Genomic DNA, 18,434 nt, shown 5'->3' on the forward strand with positions numbered 1-18,434 from the left:
GTGAAGATTCATGCTAAACAAAGCTCAACCTCAAGGCATAAAGAAATTGCACTCAAGGCAAGCAAAAGCAAGCAAGTCCAAGAATCAAGCACAAGTGATGATGAAAGCTTCGAAGATGAAGAAATGGCGTTCTTTGTGAAAAGGTTCAAGAAATTCATGAGAAAAGGAGGCTATTCAAAGTACAAGAGAGACATGCCTAAGAAGAGAACATCAAGAAGGGCATGCTATGAATGTGGCGAAATTGGTCACTTTATAGCCGATTGTCCAAACAAGAAGAAGGGAAAGGACAAAGAAGACAATAAAGTCAAGTCATACAAGAAAGACAAGAATAAGATGTACAAGAAGAAATATTCGGGTCAAGCACATATTGGAGAAGAGTGGGATTCCAACTCCGATTCGGACTCCGATGATGAAGGAGTCGCCACCATTGCTATTCATGAGCTTACACCAAGAAAATCACTCTTAATGAGTGATGATGATGATGATGGAGACTCCCCAAAATGCTTCATGGCCAAGAACCGCAAGGTAAAATCTCAATCCAAGCTCCTAGATAGTGATAGTGACTATGATAGTGATTGTGATAATTTATTCAAAGGTTTGAATAAAAATGTCATGGCTAAAATAAAGGAGCTAATGGATACAATAGATAGTCATGAAAAGACCCTTGAGAGACAAGAAGACTTGCTCATCCTTGAAAAGGAGAGAAACCTTGAACTCGAGGAGCTCTTTGCTAAAGAGAAAGAAAAAGTTGAGAAATTGTCTAAAGATTGTGATTTAGCCAATTCCTCAATTGCCGATCTTAAGAGTAACAATTTCTTGCTTCAAGAGAAATTATCTTGTTTAGATGAAAATTATAGAACTCTTGAAACACAAATTGATATTCTTAAGAAAGGCTCTTCTAACTCTAGTGAAGCAAATTTACTATCTAATGCATCTACTAGCAATGGATGTTCTCGTTGTTCTAACCTTGAAATGAATGCTTGTACAACTAATATTGAATCCTTGCAAGCATTACAAAAGGAAAATGAGAGGCTAAATGCTTTGGTCAAATATGGGTGCATCAAAACTTATAAGTCAAAGGATGCACTTTACAAGACCATTCAAGCCAAAGACAATAAGCAAAAGAGAGGTCTTAGTTTTGACCAATATACAAGCAAGCCAAATGATCGTGTGGTATTGAATGGAGTGGAATGCCTCAAGTTTGTCAAAGGAGGCAAACAAGTTGATCACCCTACTCAAACAAGGCAACCGAAGGCTCATGCCCCCCAATGTTCCTTTTATGCCTCATACATGCTAAAGAGAGACCACCGTGGTAAAGTGGTTGCTCTCTATGTTGATCCCCGCACAAGAGATAGAATTGTAAAAAGAAATGTGTGGGTGCCAAAAGTGCTTGTGACTAACGCTAAAGGACCCAAACAAATTTGGGCACCTAAAATAAAGGCATAACTTTGTTTTGTCGGCATACTCCTCCGGTGAATCAAGTTGGGTCATTGATAGCGGATGTACCAATCATATGACCGGACAAAAGAGTATGTTCTCCTCCTTTGAAGAAAATGGAGGACCTCATGAAAACATCATCTTTGGCGATAATGGAAAAGGAAAGGTAATGGGACTAGGTAAAATTACCATCTCAAATGATACTTCCATTTCAAATGTCTTGTTAGTAAAATCACTCAATTACAACTTATTATCCGTATCTCAATTATGTGAAATTGGTTATAATTGTCTTTTTACAAATGAGGGTGTGGTCGTCTCTAGAAGGGAGGACGCCTCTATAGTCTTTACCGGCAAGTTGAAGGGTAAACTCTATATTGTTGATTTTTCAACGGATGGAGTGATACCTAAAATTTGCTTGATGGCTAAGTCTAGCATGGGTTGGCTTTGGCATCGCCGACTTGCTCATGTTGGCATGAGGAATTTGTCCAAACTTCAAAAGGGCGAACATATTCTAGGACTAACGAATGTGACTTTTGATAAAAATAGAGTTTGTAGTGCATGCCAAGCGGGAAAGCAAGTTGGAGCATCTCATCCCTTGAAAAATGTGATGACCACGTCAAGACCATTGGAACTCCTTCACATGGACTTATTTGGGCCAATCACTTACATAAGTATCGGCGGTAACAAATATGGTTTAGTTATTGTTGATGATTTTTCACGGTTCACTTGGGTATTCTTCTTGCATGATAAAAGCAAAACTCAAGCCATTCTCAAGAAGTTTGTGAGAAGAGCACAAAATGAATTCGAAGTAAAGATCAAGAGAGTTAGAAGCGACAATGGAAGCGAATTCAAGAACATACAAGTTAAAGAGTTTCTTGATGAAGAAGGAATTAAGCATGAGTTCTCGGCTCCATACTCCCCTCAACAAAATGGAGTGGTCGAAAGAAAGAATAGGACTCTAATTGAATCCGCAAGAACAATGCTTGATGAATACAAAGTATCGGATCAATTTTGGGCGGAAGCAATCAACACCGCATGTCATGCCATCAACCGGCTATATTTACACAAGTTGTTGAACAAAACTTCATATGAGCTTCTAACCGGTAACAAGCCAAATGTTTCCTATTTTAAAGTCTTTGGTAGCAAATGCTTTATTTTAAACAAGAAAGCTAGAAGTTCTAAATTTGCTCCAAAGGTAGATGAAGGATTTATGCTTGGTTATGGTTCAAATGCCTACGCCTACCGTATTTTCAACAAATCCACCGGATGTGTTGAAATTGCGAGAGACGTAACATTTGATGAATTTAATGGCTCCCAAGTGGAGCAAGTGGATACAAATGTTTTAGGTGATGAAGAAATACCAAGCGAAGCAATCAAGAAGATGGCAATTGGCAAAATCAAGCCCCTAGAACAAGAAAAGACTCAAGAAGCTTAAATTGATAGGGATCAACCATCTTCATCAATGCAAGTTGAACCATCAATGTCAACTCAAGATCAAGACGACAAGAGATCAAAAGATCAACATCAAGACCATAAAGATCCGAACAATTTTTTGAATGATGAAGTGGAAGACATCCAACATCAATCACAAGTGCCACATCCACGTGTTCATCAAAGTATCCAAAGAGATCACCCCGTGGACAACATCCTTGGTGATATACAAAAGGGGGTAACTACTCGTTCAAGAATTGCAAATTTTTGTGAATTTTACTCTTTTGTTTCCTCTTTGGAACCTTTGAAGGTAGAAGAAGCGCTTGATGATCCGGATTGGATAATGGCTATGCAAGAAGAATTGAACAACTTTAAAAGAAATAAAGTTTGGTCTTTGGTGGAAAGGCCAAAACAAAATGTGATTGGGACAAAATGGGTCTTCCGCAACAAACAAGATGAAAATGGGATAGTAACAAGGAACAAAGCTCGTTTGGTTGCTCAAGGATTCACTCAAATCGAAGGTTTGAATTTTGGTGAGACATACGCTTCCGTAGCTAGGCTAAAGTTAATTCGTATTTTATTAGCCTATGCTACTCACCATGATTTCAAGTTATATCAAATGGACGTGAAGAGCGCATTTCTAAATGGACCAATCTCCGAATTATTGTATGTGGAGCAACCACCCGGCTTTGAAGATCCCAAACATCCCGAGCATGTTTTTAAACTCCATAAGGCGCTCTATGGGCTAAAACAAGCTCCTAGAGCATGGTATGAATGCCTTAGGGATTTTCTTGACAAAAAGGGCTTTGAAATAGGCAAAGCCGACTCTACTCTCTTTACTAAGAATGTTGATAATGATTTATTTGTTTGCCAAATATATGTCGATGACATTATATTTGGTTCTACTAATCAACAATTTTGTGAAGATTTTAGTAGGATCATGACAAGGAGGTTTGAGATGTCCATGATGGGAGAATTGAAGTTCTTTCTCGGATTTCAAATCAAGCAACTCAAGGAAGGAACCTTCATTTGTCAAACCAAGTACAGCAAAGATATGCTCAAGAAATTTGACATGGAGAATGCCAAACCAATCAAAACGCCCATGCAAGCTAATGGACATCTTGATCTCAATGGAGAAGGCAAAAGTGTGGATCAAAAGGTATATCGTTCCATGATTGGATCTTTGCTTTACTTATGTGCATCTAGGCCCGATATCATGCTTAGTGTGTGTATGTGTGCAAGATTTCAAGCCGCTCCCAAAGAGTGCCATTTAATGGCCGTTAAGAGGATTCTTCGATATTTAGTTCATACTCCATACCTTGGGCTTTGGTATCCAAAAGGGTCATCCTTCGACCTTATCGGCTATTCGGACTCCGATTATGCCGGTTGTAAAGTGGATAGAAAAAGCACTTCGGGAACTTGCCAATTCTTAGGTAGGTCCTTAGTGTCATGGTCATCCAAGAAACAAAACTCCGTAGCTCTATCCACTGCCGAAGCTGAATATGTTGCCGCGGGAGCATGTTGTGCTCAACTCCTATGGATGAAGCAAACTCTAAGAGACTATGGCCACAAAACTTCCAAAATTCCACTTTTATGTGATAATGAGAGTGCCATCAAAATAGCCAACAATCCCGTACAACACTCAAGAACCAAGCACATAGATATTAGACACTATTTCTTGAGAGATCATACAACAAAAGGGGATATTGACATTCGCCATGTGAGAACCGAAAAACAATTAGCCGATATCCTCACTAAACCACTAGATGAGCAAAGGTTTTGTGAGTTGAGAAGTGAATTAAATATCCTAGATTCTCGGAACGTGGCTTGAACTGTTGCATACACTTGCTTGTTGTAGATTTATAGCTTTCCTAGTTAAGAGTTTGCGAAAACTGCATTTTGAGTGTTTTTCTCAAAATTATTTGGATTTTTTGATCTCTCGATCATAATTTGTAACTTGTGATCATAGTTATGTAATGATGCTTGATTGGCTGATCACATTTGACAAATTAATCATCTTGTCCAACATCTTCCTTCCAGAAAATCTCTTTCCCAATTCTTCAGCTCTAAATCTTGCTGTGACAGTTCAAGGTCCCGGAATGTTCAGTGTTCACCGAAGTATCCGGACCTGACACTGTTCACAGCCTCAGCTGTATTCCGTTCCGTTTCCAGTTACCGGATAGTCCGGTATTCACTGGAGTCTCCGGTACAAGTGTCAGGACCGGAGTCTCCGGTCTCCACCGGAGTATCCCGTAAAAGTGTCAGGACCGGACTCTCCGGTCTACACCGGAGTTTCCGGTGTCTCCAGAATTCTATATATTCCCCCAACCCGAACAGTTATCTTTTCCCATATATTCTCTTGTCCTCTCTCCAAACAACCTTCTCTCTGGCGATTTTGAGAGGAACCAAAGAATCTTCAAGTCTTGCTACGTTTCTCTCTTGGATTAAAGGTCGGAATCTCCGGAGATCCCTATTCTCAAAAATCCCCGGAGGATTTGAGCTCAAAGGTACCGTTTTCAACAATCTTTCCGATCTCTCAATGCTCTCGTCTAGAGTTGTTTTTCTTTTGTAGAATAGTTCCTAGTACCCTCTAGAACCCATTCCCAAACCTGTTTCATCTCTAGTTGGCCATATCTTCCAAACCCTAGCTGGTTAGGTTTCCTGTTGGGGCCGACCGGAGTATCCGGTGTTCACCGGATACTCCGGTATCAGCCTAAAATTTCAGCTTTTCTTGTCCAATCCTTTTTTCCTCAAAATTCTTTGTTCATTCCATTTCTTTTAGGTGTTCTTGCAATGGCTGGAGACCGTTTTGAGAAGGGTCGCACTTTCGAGAGGAAAAAGAAACAAAGAAGTGACCCCCGTGCTCAAGAATCAAGTGCTCCTGCCCAATCAGAAGATAGTGGAAGCGGCCATGCTAGCGGTGAAAGAGTCCGCAAAATAGCCGCAAGTGGTGGTATTCACATTGAGGAAGGCGGAGTTGCTGGAAGTTGTGACAGTGACCTTGTGACCATCTGCCGAACCAAATCTCAAGCTATGCGAGGCCGAGAGTCTGCAAGGGGAAAGGGGCCAGCCAAAGTAACTGCAGGAAGAGGTCGAGGAAGAATGCCTTCTACTGAAGAAAGAGGCAAAGGTGTTGCACAAGATAACTCATCTGAATCCGAGGATAATGAAGAAGAACAAGCTGATGAAGTCATTGGACCCTTAAAGCTTCACAGACCCCGGAGAACTGCTTCTGTTGTTGATGCTCCAAAAAGGACAGTAAACTACATGAAGAATGTATCAAGGGTTGTTAGTGAAAGGTTGAACAACCCATATGATTTTGAGAAGAATGTTGCCGATTATCGTTTCTGGAATGACTTTCAGGCAGACTTCTATGAGACAGTAATTTTGGCCAAGAAGAAGCCTATTACTCCCATGCAATGGATTGATTGGGATTATATGGCCAGGAAGAACGACCCGGTGTTCACTAAAGTGATTGCAGCCTGTGAGAGCAAAAGGGTAAAAAATATTATGGCTTTCAGGTATGATTGGTGCGAGGAGGTTATCGCACAATTCTATGCCACAGTGTGGTTTGGGGGATGTGAAAATCCCATTATGCACTGGATGACAGAGGGAGTCAAATACAGGATCAGTTTCAGAGGCTTCGCTCACTACTTCCATCTAGATGCCAGAGATACTTCCAAGGATCAAATTCACAATGAGAATCAACTAACATTGGAAGAAATTGGGTTCATGTATCTAAATCATGGACGAGTTGAGTTCGGAAAACTCACAGGGATGAGGCCTTTCTATCGATATTTGAACTCCCTATTCTGGCTCACCTTGGCGCCCAAGAGTGGAGATGCAACTACAGTTCAAAGTATCTCCAGAAATCTCCTTGCAGCCATGTCAAATGATCATGCTCCTTTCAGCGTGGCTCACTTTCTTTGGGAGGAAATTGTTTTTACATCCAAGTCGCCCATAAAAAGTTGTGGATATGCCCCTTATCTCATGTTTATCATTGAAAGGATATCCAAGAAGACTTTTGTAAAGGAGATTAAGCATGAACCATACAGAATAAGGCCTTTGAACATTCGAGCTCCCTCCCCATCTCCATCACCTCCTCGTGCTCCTCCTAGCTCAAGACCATTTGCCTCGAGACGCGCTCCTCCTCGAGGGTCTTCATTCATCAAGAGTGCTCTCAAAGCAATTTTCAAGATTTGCACTCACAATGCCACTCAAATCAAGGATCAAGGTGCTCGCTTAAAGAAAATGGAGAATCGTTAGAAACAAATGTACACATCCATGAATCTCCAACCTCCTTGCTCTCCTATTGAGTCAGATGAAGCGGAGAGTGCACCTTTTGAGGTTGAGAACCCTTGGGCATGGTATGATGAAGCTCAAGTAGCAGCCGAGAGTTCTCAACAACAAGCTCAAGACGATTCCTCTGACGGCAACGAAGGAAGTGAAGACGAGGAAGAAGATGATGAGGAAGATGGTAGCAGCGAGTAGGCTCTCTCTCTCTTTTTGGTGCTTGATGCCAAAGGGGGAGAGATAGTTATCCTTTCTCTTAGTTTCCTTAGTTTTGGTCTCCTTTAATTTCTTTCGCCGTTGGACAATTGGATTCTTATTTGTGATGAACCTTGTGTTATTTAAATTCATAAGACCTTTTATGTTAGTATGATGATTGTTGTAATTTTATTAGTTTTGTGTGCTCTATGTCTTATCATAAACTTTTGCATCCCACGGATTCTAGGATATAGGGGGAGCTCTTGTGGATTCAAATTCCTAAATAAATGCATTGTTGTTTAACTTCGCTTAAAACAATGCACACATTTAGGGGGAGCTTACCATATCTTCTAGAATTCAAAACCTTTTTCATATATCCTTGTGTATCCTTTAATCGGGTTGTCATCAATCACCAAAAATGGGGAGATTGAAAGTGCATCTAGGCCCCCTAAGTGGGTTTTGGCTTATTGATGACAAAACGATTAAAGAACTAACATGCTTTGTGAGTATTGAACAGGTATGAGCATTAGTTGTGAAGGTAAATGATGATTGACGCCCGTCGAAACAATTGAAGAATCAACGAAGGATACAAGATAGGGCTTAAATTCTTTTTACTTTTGAAATTGAGTCTAGGATAGATTTTTTCTTAGATGGATGAACTCATTTGCTTGATTAGTGTCTCAATGCTCAAGAGATCCTTTAGAATCACCCAATTGAGAGACACATTCACTCACGGATACGAAACTCTTTCTGAAAAATCTTCAGAGTCCGGAGTCTCCGGTGTTCACCGGATACTCCGGTACTCAGCGTTCAGCCGGAGTCTCCGAGCTAGCCTCCGGCAGAGAGTCTCGGTTACGGTTTAATCTTTTCAAGAAAAAGATCGGAGTCTCCGGTGTTCACCGGATACTCCGGTAAAATGTTTTGTGTGCAGTCGGAATCTCCGAGGTAGACTCCGGCAGAGGCTCTCGATTAGCTTTTAATCTTTTTTGATAAAAAGTAGTAAAGGCCGGAGTCTCCGGTGTTCACCGGATACTCCGGTACCTGGAGATGCCGGAGGATCCGGCTAGTCTCCGGACTTAGTCTGTTTTGGAAAATCTGTTAGGACCGGAGACTCCGGTGTTCACCGGAGACTCCGGTAATTAAACAGAACTGTAACGGCTAGTTCTGACACGTTCGTGACCGTTCTGACGCCGTTTTTGGAATTAGGACCGGAGACTCCGGTATAACCGGATACTCCGGTAAGCTCTGACAAAAACAGTAACGGCTAGTCTGTGAGAGAGAGCTATAAATGCCCCCTCTCTCCATATCATTTAGAGCTTGCTGTGGCTGGTTTCCTTGAGACCTTTTGAGCATTTTAAGAGCATTCAAAGCCTCTCCAATCATCTCTAGAGCCAAATTTGCACAAATTTGAGAGTGTGTGTTTGGAGAGGGTTCAAGCCACTTGAGCATTGATTTCTTCATCGAGCATTTACTGCGATCATCTCCTTTGAAGCTTTGGGTTTCTAGAAGGAAAGGAGTCGCCCGAAGAGCACCCAAAACTTGTGGTGTGCCTCGGGAAGTTTGTAAGCATCTTCATATTGAGTAAGAATTTCTAGCTTGATCTTTGTGGTCGCTAGAAGAGGATATGGTTAGAGAAGACCCGGCTCTTTGTGAGCTCCTCAACGGAGACGTAGGCACTTCTTTGTGAGGTGGCCGAACTCCGGGATATATTCTCGTGTTCTTACTTGTGAAACTTACTTGATCGTGTGCATTTGATAATTTGTCATTTAAATTGCTATAGTATCAATCTTGCTAGTTTTAATTGTTATTCTAGCTTAGTAATATCTACCTGACCTAGAGCAACTCATAGAATCTAGCTGTGATCTTTAGTTCAAATTTATTCTGAAATTTCCTGTCAGGCCGGAGACTCCGGACTAGACCGGATACTCCGGACCATACCGGAGTATCCGGACTTCACCGGAATATCCGGCAGTTTAATCCGCTGTTTTTAGTTTTAAATTTCAGAAAAGCCTATTCACCCCCCCTCTAGGCACTTTCAACCGCGGGCCATGTCCGTGGCTGTCGGTGTCAGAGAGGGAGTCGAAGCCATCGTAGTCACTGGTGCCATCTTGGTCGAGGACAACTCAAGCTGTTGCGCCCCGTCGGCACCTCGCTAGCGCTTCCCCGCCATGCTGCATCTTGACTCTTGCAAGGGGCGTGCGTCGGCCCATTAGGCCGGTGGTGGGTGGCAACGCGTAGGTCGAGTGGTGGTCTGGTGACTGATGAAGTTCTGGATGTTAGCTAGGCCACTCAGGCCATTTGGGCAGGCTGTAGTTGCGTCTTGGGATTGATCACTTGGGCTATTGGGCTCGTTATCAACTGGATGTTGTAGAATACGATATATACTATTTTTGTCAAAATTTCTAGGTGTATGTATGTACACTCATGACCCTTGCTAGGCTCACCACTGCCTTTAGCAATCCACATCCATGTAAAAGACTTTAGAACTTAGAACACGAGAGAACTCGTACAGAGTCTTATAATTTGATCTAGACACATTTCAATTATAATTATCTTTTTTAAAATTAATCAAGACGAAACATGACATATAACTATTATCCTAAAGAAAGTTTGAACTTGTATAAAATCTCTTATCTATCTTTAATACGTATAATTGATGACAAGATATTTCTACTTTATATAAGCATTCACATATTCAACTTTACCAATCGTCGACAGCCAGAATCCCATCCCTCACTGACTTTGAACTACATAGGCCGACAACTTTTAACCACATATCAATCAACTTTGTATTCATAAACGAAAAGGCTAAATTACCTTTAACCCACACAGGTCATTGTAAACTCAATACCCTGAACTTTGAAGTCCTCCAAAACCGACCAGATTAGAACTATGAACTCTTATAAACCATCACTTTGAACTCATATTCATCAGCTTTGACCCCAAGAAAAATAACTTTGAACTCGAAAATTTAGTTTAAAAGTCGAAACTTTAATACGTAATTAGATCTTTGTAATCAAAATTTCAACTTCGAAACCCAAATTTACCAAAAATTTCTCCCCTTTTGAGCTTAGGGTTTTGGAGAGGTCGTAGAAGAACAAGTAGTAGCAGCATGCGGGAGGAAAGGGGGGCCAGGTCGCAGGGCAACGCAGACGACAACCTAGCCGGCGGCAAGCCGTCGCTGCATCGGCGACAACGCACTTGTGCATGGAAGCCGTGGAGCGTTCGGAGAGAGGAAGGGAAACCAGCGAAGCGATCGCGTGACTCGATCCAAGAGGGATGGACATCACACGAGGAAAAGAAAAGGAAAACTCTGAAATTTCATATGAACAGACGGTGCAATTTTCTTTTTCTGAGACCGTCAAGTAATCGAACCAACATCTGGCTATGTACAACACAATTCGCTAAAAGAACGCCTTTGCACTCAACACGAACTCTCTCTCCCTTATTCTATCCCTCCTGTAATAAGCATACAAAAATCAGTAACTGTTACAACAGAAATTAAGCAAGTGATGAAAGCTTTGGTGAATTTGTGCCAAAATATTTGGCTATTTTGCTGTAATTAATCCCAATGTACACTGCGTACCCTTAGCTGAGCTCAATTCTGAAACTCCGAACAGCTCAGCCATTTCTGAACATATATTCACTCCTATACCAAATCCAAGAAGAACGCAGCAGCAATGGCCGCTAGATCGCGCACTCCTCCTCGGAGCCGGCGCCGGCGACGTGCTTGCCATGCGTCGTCGTCAGGTCCGGGTGTCCGTACCTCGCGGAGGCGACGGCGTAGCACCCGAGCACGTACACGAACGCGAGGAACACGATCCCGAACAGCTGGAAGTTGGCGACCTGCTCGGCGCGCTCCTGCGCGGCGCGGTTCCGGCAGTCGACGTGGCCGTCGGCGTCCCGGCTGCACCCGGCGGGGAGCATGGGACCGTACAGCGTTAGTGCGGTCTGGTAGAACCACAGGCCCTGCAGGGCGATGAGCACGCCGGCGCCGAGGTCGGCGGGGAAGCTGGCGGGCAGGAGCGCGCCGAGGACTGTGGCGAGGATGCAGAGGCCGACGAGGATGACCAGGAGGTAGTGGTAGTAGCCCTCCAGGCCCATGTGGGTCGTGGAGTGGAAGTAGAAGAGCAGGAACTCCGCTGTGAACGCCGTCGCCGCCACCAGGCTCAGCGCGCCGTCCGACAGCGGCAGGTACCTGCGGCGATCACCATTGCGAGAGCTTATGTTACTATGATAATTCTGTATGACATGGCGATCAACTATACTAAACTGATTGATAATACTAAAAATGGCAATGAAAAGTAGGGAGAGAGCTTAAACCGGGTGGTAACTAAAGGCAAAAACATGTCTTCCAGCAGGTATGAATTTCACACGAATTTTATAAACTTTGTTTTGTTTCCGGCAAAATTCCTACGTCCCGACTGCTTAGTTATGTTATTTGCACTGGATTTGTCAAAAACTGAAGGTTCCTTGCACTAAAAAGTGTTGAACTGTTAATGGTTACTTTCTCATCCACAGGGTGATGAGGCCATGATTGTTGTGTAATACCAGCTTCAAAAATAAGAACCATCACTCCCTTTTGTTAACTGTGGGTGTGAGAGCCAGGGACAATTGGCCATATGATTGCAGGGGAAAAGGTAAGCAGGGACTCACTCCAGTTCCACTGAAATCAAACTGGGCCCCCAACAGCCAAATGCAGAGCAGAGTCAGCCTGCACTTGCTATTGCACTTACAGTAGTGACGGTGTGACACCATAGTCCACCTCCCACTTTACAAGTACTACAACTCATAGAAAATCATCTGCATGAGTTATCTTTTTGTCCAGCTCAAGCATGCAAGAACTGATAGCGAAGTCTTTGCCTCCGTCATGCCAATTCAGTTTTTTTTTTCACTGATGAGAGGCTAAGTGCAGTGAACACAGTTAAGAAGAATCTATTCACTGTTACACAATTAACAACTAGGAGTACTAAGTATTAACAATGTTCATAAATACCTTTTTCTTCTACAAATTGGGATGGCTATTGGCTACCTGGAGAAATGGCACTACATGCATTCAGAAAGGTACTATGAAATTTCTTTCAAAAAAAAAAAAAGGATGCATTCAGAAAGGTACTAGGAAATTTCTTTCCAAAAAAAGTACTATGGAACTATTGTAAGTACTAGCCATTAGCCAAGCTGGATCAGTTTTGGTGATCTAGACCACATGGCTTAGCCTGGAGCCCTGGACCAGCCATGCCCTTGCAATGAAGAATCCTACAACACCCAACTAACCAAAGCAAAAATGTCGACTTTTTCTTTCAATTCGCATGTACGACGCCCGTGGCAGTTAGCTCGGTTCATTCATCCTTGATCCAAATCCTAATCGCGTGCAACATGGAAAGTTCTAAATTTATGTTCATTTCCAGGTTCAAATGAGAAAAAATGATTCTTTTAGGGAAAAAATGGGATCTTAATAATGTCGATCGCGTTGGTGCTGATCCGTGTAGGAGTCTAGGAGATGAGCAAGGAAGAAGAAAGAGTGCATCGTCATCGATGGCGGTGGCGAGACGGAGCTGACCTGGTTTTCTGGGAGAGAAGGGCGAGCGCCCCGAAGAGGAAGAACATGAGGAGCATGCCGCCGTGCTCGAGGTCGTTGAGGTGGGCCGGGTTGACCTCGCCGCCGGCGAAGATGCGGAGGTGCGTGGAGTAGAGCACCTCCACGCACATGTCCGCGAACGCGCCGCCGGCCACCACGTACAGCTCCAGAAGCCGCAGCGGCGCCGGCCCCGCCGAGACGGGGTTCCAGGCGCGGACGCGGAAGGACGAAGGGCCGGCGGCGAAGCGCGCGACGGACGCCCACACCCGCCACAGGCCCACCGCCAGGAACAGCGTCCCCGGCAGCACGTGGCCCTTGAACGACCCCATCGACGGCAAGCTGGTGGTCAGCTCGGCTTCCTCGCGCTGTTCGCCGAGAACGCCCGGCCCGCCCTCGGATCCGCGTGGGGTCGGCGCTGCAGGGGAGGAGTGTGTGTCGAGTGATCTAGTTCGATTACAACCGAATCATTGCTTTATCATGGCGACGAGATAAGGACGCGGAATCAGAGAAGCGTAAAGCTGACGAGAGAGAGAGAGATTTGTGCACGTACGTGCCAAGATGGAGTCACGCTAACAAAGCAAATTGAGATGTGCTTTAGTTTACCATGTGTGATAAGTGATAATGTTTATATGGTTTTTGTTGGTTAATATATGCATAATTTGTCTAATCAAAGTTAAAAAGAATTAGAATTTGTATCGGTGTCTCGGTGCAGGAATCTTGCACTCATTGGATAGTGCGGTGTGAGATGTGAGCATCAGAGTTTTTCAGCGTATAGGCAGAGAAAAATTCATTCACCAGAAGATCTAGTGTAGGTGAGAGTGAGCATCAGACTAATTTTTTCAGAGAATAGTACAAATGTGAAAGTCTGATACGGTAGCCCTACCGGATAGTCCGGTGTGTGCACAGGTGATCACCGGAGGCTTCACCGGATAAATATTTTTAAAGAGGTTGAAGAACTAATTTTCAGTGATGATGTACTCACCGGATGATCCGGTGATGGACGTGTGAACACCGGAGAGTATCATCATAGCTTTTCAGTTCTGAGGCACATGTTGAGGTGTTCACAGGATTGTCCGGTGTTGGGATTTTGTGATCACCAGACTATTTTTTTCGGAGAGGAATGCAAATCGAGTTATAGTGAAGTTGTACTCACCGGATGGTCTGGTGTTACACGACCATTCGGTGTTCATATTTTTGTTACGTCTGATATTTTTCATCTTGATTTCGATTTGGACTAACATGTAATGATGTTATATAGTTCTGAAGATACATGTTTGCTGGTCTCATAGTGTACATGTGATGGATGTAACTTAGCGGTCGACGGCGAGTGATCGGGGCTAAACAGGGTACTTGGTACCAGAAGATCAAGGAGGCCAGGCGGAGTCAAGGATGATTCTAGCGGTACACGTGGATGTCAAGTAAGGCAAAAGATGAAGATTGATGAAGGTGGCGTGTTGAAAAAGTCAAGTGAAGGGGATATCGGTGCAAGTGATAAGGCGGTTCGAGAGATCTGGAGTGGGAGAGACTTGCCGGCGGTCAAGATCGCAAGACGGAGGACACACATCAACATCGGAAGACTTGCTTAAGGTCAAAGAAAGCAGTTGTGAGTCATACCTTAAGAAGCGTGCGAGTCGGTTTCCCGGTTTGGCCACAAAACCGTGAGCGGATGGAGTGTGTGTGGCATCATCGCGAAGGTTGCGTCGATGCAAAACTAAGTCGTGAAGGCGTCACGGTCATCCGATAGATGAAGGAGAAAATAGACCAAAATACCCCCGGTGGTAGCTAGGAATATACTACAAGAGAGAGGTACTTTAGTAACAGTCAAGTAAACTTGTAGGTCAAGTTTACTAGGCTATAAATAGAGAGGTTTGGTTGGTTGGGAAGCCGACCCCTTGAGCCACCCATATGAGAGCCTTGTGCTAGGGTTTTAGAGGAGAGGGAGGAGAGTGCTTAGCCTATGTAATAGGTGAGAGTTTTGAGAGATAAATCTTTGTAATCTGTCTAACATAGAGCTGATCTCTTTGAGTAATGAAGTTTAAGTTTTTGCATATACTTGAATTCTCCTCATTAGAGTTTCCTACTATTGGTTCCCTTGCAAGTTTTGCAAGTTCTTGGTGTTTTGTTGTTGATTTTCATTTTCCTTTTGAGCTGAAATTTTAACATCTTGGGAAGTTGTTTTTTATGATGTTAGAGGTAAAGAACTTACATACACATGTATATGTGATGGGGTCTTGAATTATCTTGCTTCTAGACCATCATCTTAGAGAGTTTACTTGTCCGGTGATCTTATATCTATTTCATCCATCTTCAAAGTTGTGAGCTTTTGAGTACAAAGACACACGGAATGTTTTTGAATGGAACCTATGGTTCATATTCCATCCATGGAGTCATATTATCTTGAAACATACGATCTTACTTTGTCTCTCTGAGTATTTTACTTCCGCTCAAGGTTTGAGGTGTGTTAGGTGACTAAAAATAGGAGAATGTCATCTATTTCGCAGGAAATTGTTGAGGCGCCTATTCATTCCCCACTCTAGTCGTCACTTTCAGTCCTACAATTGGTATCAAAGCCAGTTTAATCACTTGTTGATCTTAATCAGCTTTGTGATTCGTAGACGATATGGATAGAAGTGGAAAGATTCCGTTATTTGATAGTCGTAATTTTTTTACTGAAAGGTGTGCATGGAGGCTTATCTCTTAAGTCAAGGAAGTGCAATTTAAGAGGTAGTTGATTCCAATTACAAGATTTCTGCTGCTCACACGACTTAGGCTCAAATCGAACAGTATGAGACCAACAACAAGGCCAAAAATATTTTATTCACAAGCCTGAGACGGAATGAGTTTGACAGGGTTCAGCACCTCTGTCGGAAGATGAACTCCACAAGCGGGGATCCAGAGGGACCCCCTTTGAGATTCGGCCGGGGGGATGATTCTGAATCTACCTTGTACGTGAAATAAATGAGAGTAAATGAGCAATGTGGCCCGTATCGCCTCGGCCCGCACTTCTTATGAGAAGTCAATGCGCGAGGTGGCCGAGGAGCAGGAAGTGCTGGAGGAGACACGCGACAAGGCCGTCGCTGCGCAGGAGAAGGCCAGCCGCATGGAGCGGCTCGCGATCGAGCGCGACCAGGCATCCCGGAGGTGGGCCACGGAGCTGCTTGCTCGGGAGCGGCAGCTGTTGTCTCGGGAGGAGGCGGCCGGCAAAAGGGAGGAGGTTGTGTGGTCTGCTCAGGCGAACTTGGCCCGCCAGAACGACGAGCTCGAGCGTGGCCGTGCTGAAGTCCTCCGTCGGGAGGAGGAGGTCACGGTACGCGAGACCGACGTCGAAATAACGACGGTGGCCCTTGATGTCCGGGAGGAGCAGATCGCGCGGCGTGAGGCAGATGCCGCCTCAGCATCGTCGGCTCTCACCGTCCGGGAGGAGCTAGCTGCCAAGCGGGAGGCCGACCTGGCCGCCCGAGAGCACACCGTCGTGGCCCGGGCTGAGCAGCTGCAGTGAGCTCAAGTCGAGATCCCGTCCATGAGGGGCGTCCCTACCAGCGCAGTCGATGGCACCAGCCTCGAGGACCGGTTGAAGAACGCAAAGGACGAGCTCGAGACCGTCATCGCCGAGCGGACCAACGTGAAGCTGATTATGCGGGACATCCTCCAGCAGGCACAGAACTCCGTGAAGGCGGCCGGGCTTGGGCACGTGCATGTGGGCGAGCAGTCGCTGGACAAGGAGACGACTGGCCACATCGCCCTTGGCTTTGCGGAGATCGCCCGGCGCCTCGAGGCCCTTCCAGAAGCTGTGCAGGAGCTGGCGTCCCGGAAGGGGCGTGCTCTGGCCCAAGCGGTGGCCGAGCACGTTCTCGCTTACTATCGCAGCCGAGACCCCGCCTTCTCGCTGGAGCCAGTTCGGCAGGGCGTGGTCGAAGCCGAGGAAGCTGCCGCCCGGGAAGCCGTCCGCAACGTCGCTGTCGAGGTGGCGGCGTGTTTTATGCGGGAGCCGGAGCCGGAACCGAGCAACGACGTGTCTTTGCCTCCACCGGAGCCTATGGATAGTTAGGTTTTCTTTGTTTTTGGAATGTTGTAATATGGGAGTGATCCTTTCCAGAACGGTTCCTTTGAAATATAATAGAAGCCTTTCTTCGGGATCGAAACTCCACTGTGTTTGTCTTTATATTGTTTGCTTTTTGCTTGATGTCCCGAGAAGTACTGGCTGGACAGAGCCCGGCCTTCCTCCCCCGAGAGTTAGGTTGCCCCGACCACTCATCGTACGAGTAGTGGGACCACCCGAGCGTCTAGCCCCCGAGCCCTCGCGAGTCCGCAGCTGCTAAGTCAGAGACACAGATACAAACTTCCTTGCTCGGGAGATAAGTCCATCCAGCACGGTGCACGCCACAACCACTGAACACTTTCCACCCTGCGACCTCCCAAACAAGTAGACCGGAGACACGTGCGGGCGGAAACGCAACCAAGAGTCCCCACGGTTTGGTGGGGTCCGGGGTAGGACTGACCAGACTGAGCACCGACAGCCCGCCCCAGGGGTCTAGGCGGTCCCGACCACTCTTTGTTCAACCAGTAGGATTACTTGAGAACCCTAGAGACTCGATAGTGCCCGAGGTACTGCCAAGCCGGCCGAACACCATGGCCACCATAAAGGACCTCGGTCAGCCATCGTCGCCTGTATGGCACATGGACTATTGTCTGTTTTTGTTGTTCCAGAAAATCGAGCACGTGGGCAGGGTTTTGCGCGCGAGGAGACCATCTCGCCAAATAGATTAGCATGCGAGGGTCCCGAGGATAACTCGGGAACGATAATTTATTGCGCATGTATGAAAGTAAATTCATATAATTTTAGTTACTCACCGGATAGCTGTCAGCCTTCTGACCGACCGATCCAGGAGGGGGTAGATGCCTCGAGCTCGGGGCGTCCGGGAACTTGGTTCCCTTGTACAGGGCGCCCGAGCACTGGAAAGCAGGTGAGAGAACCAGGGCTAGGCGGTCCCGACCACTCATGTTCGAGCGGTAGGATTACCCGAGGACCCCGTAGGTTCGAGCAGAGCCCTGGGCACTGAGGCCCTTATGGTCGGGCTGCTTTGTTCTTGATCATTGATCTATAAGTTTGAAAAATAGGGAAATGTTCTTTGCCTGGTGCGCTCTGTTAGTGTGGTACTCATTATAGACTGCTCTCGTTTTTGAACCGAGACCTCTCGAATACCCGGATCGGCGAAGTGTACAGACAGAGGCATAACCAAGAGGTCCAATGGTTCGGTGGTGCCCAGGGCAGGACTGACTAGGCTGAGCACAGACAACCTGCCCTGGGGTCTAGGCGGTCCCGACCACTCTTTGCTCAAGCGGTAGGATTACCCGAGAACCTCAGAGGCTCGATGGTGCTCGGGGCACTGCCATGCGGCCGGACACCACAGCCTACCACAACAGACTTAAGTCAGCAGCTATTGCCTGCGCGCATACCGATCGGGATCCATTTTTATCAACGTGAAAAATGAGAGAGCGT

General features: G+C 45.4%; 1 protein-coding gene across 1 annotated transcript; it reads right to left on the reverse strand.

Moving 5' to 3' along the window:
- Nucleotides 1-10,876: 10,876 nt before the first annotated feature.
- LOC133886085 (uncharacterized) lies at nucleotides 10,877-13,463 on the reverse strand. The gene is made up of 2 exons (XM_062325811.1): nucleotides 12,917-13,463; nucleotides 10,877-11,554 (listed from the first exon to the last, which is right to left on the reverse strand). The coding sequence occupies exons 1-2, from the start codon at nucleotides 13,261-13,263 to the stop codon at nucleotides 11,044-11,046; spliced, it is 858 nt and encodes a 285-aa protein (XP_062181795.1). The 5' UTR covers nucleotides 13,264-13,463; the 3' UTR covers nucleotides 10,877-11,043.
- Nucleotides 13,464-18,434: the final 4,971 nt, after the last annotated feature.

Source organism: Phragmites australis, chromosome 12, assembly GCF_958298935.1.
Source record: "Phragmites australis chromosome 12, lpPhrAust1.1, whole genome shotgun sequence".
NCBI classification, from domain to species: domain Eukaryota; kingdom Viridiplantae; phylum Streptophyta; class Magnoliopsida; order Poales; family Poaceae; genus Phragmites; species Phragmites australis.

Excerpts from the sequence above, each read along its gene's own strand:
- LOC133886085 (XM_062325811.1), bottom strand. The coding sequence starts at position 13,263 with ATGGGGTCGTTCAAGGGCCACGTGCTGCCGGGGACGCTGTTCCTGGCG. Across the intron at positions 11,555-12,916 it reads CTTCTCTCCCAGAAAACCAG|GTACCTGCCGCTGTCGGACG; the intron begins GTCAGCTCCGTC and ends TGATCGCCGCAG.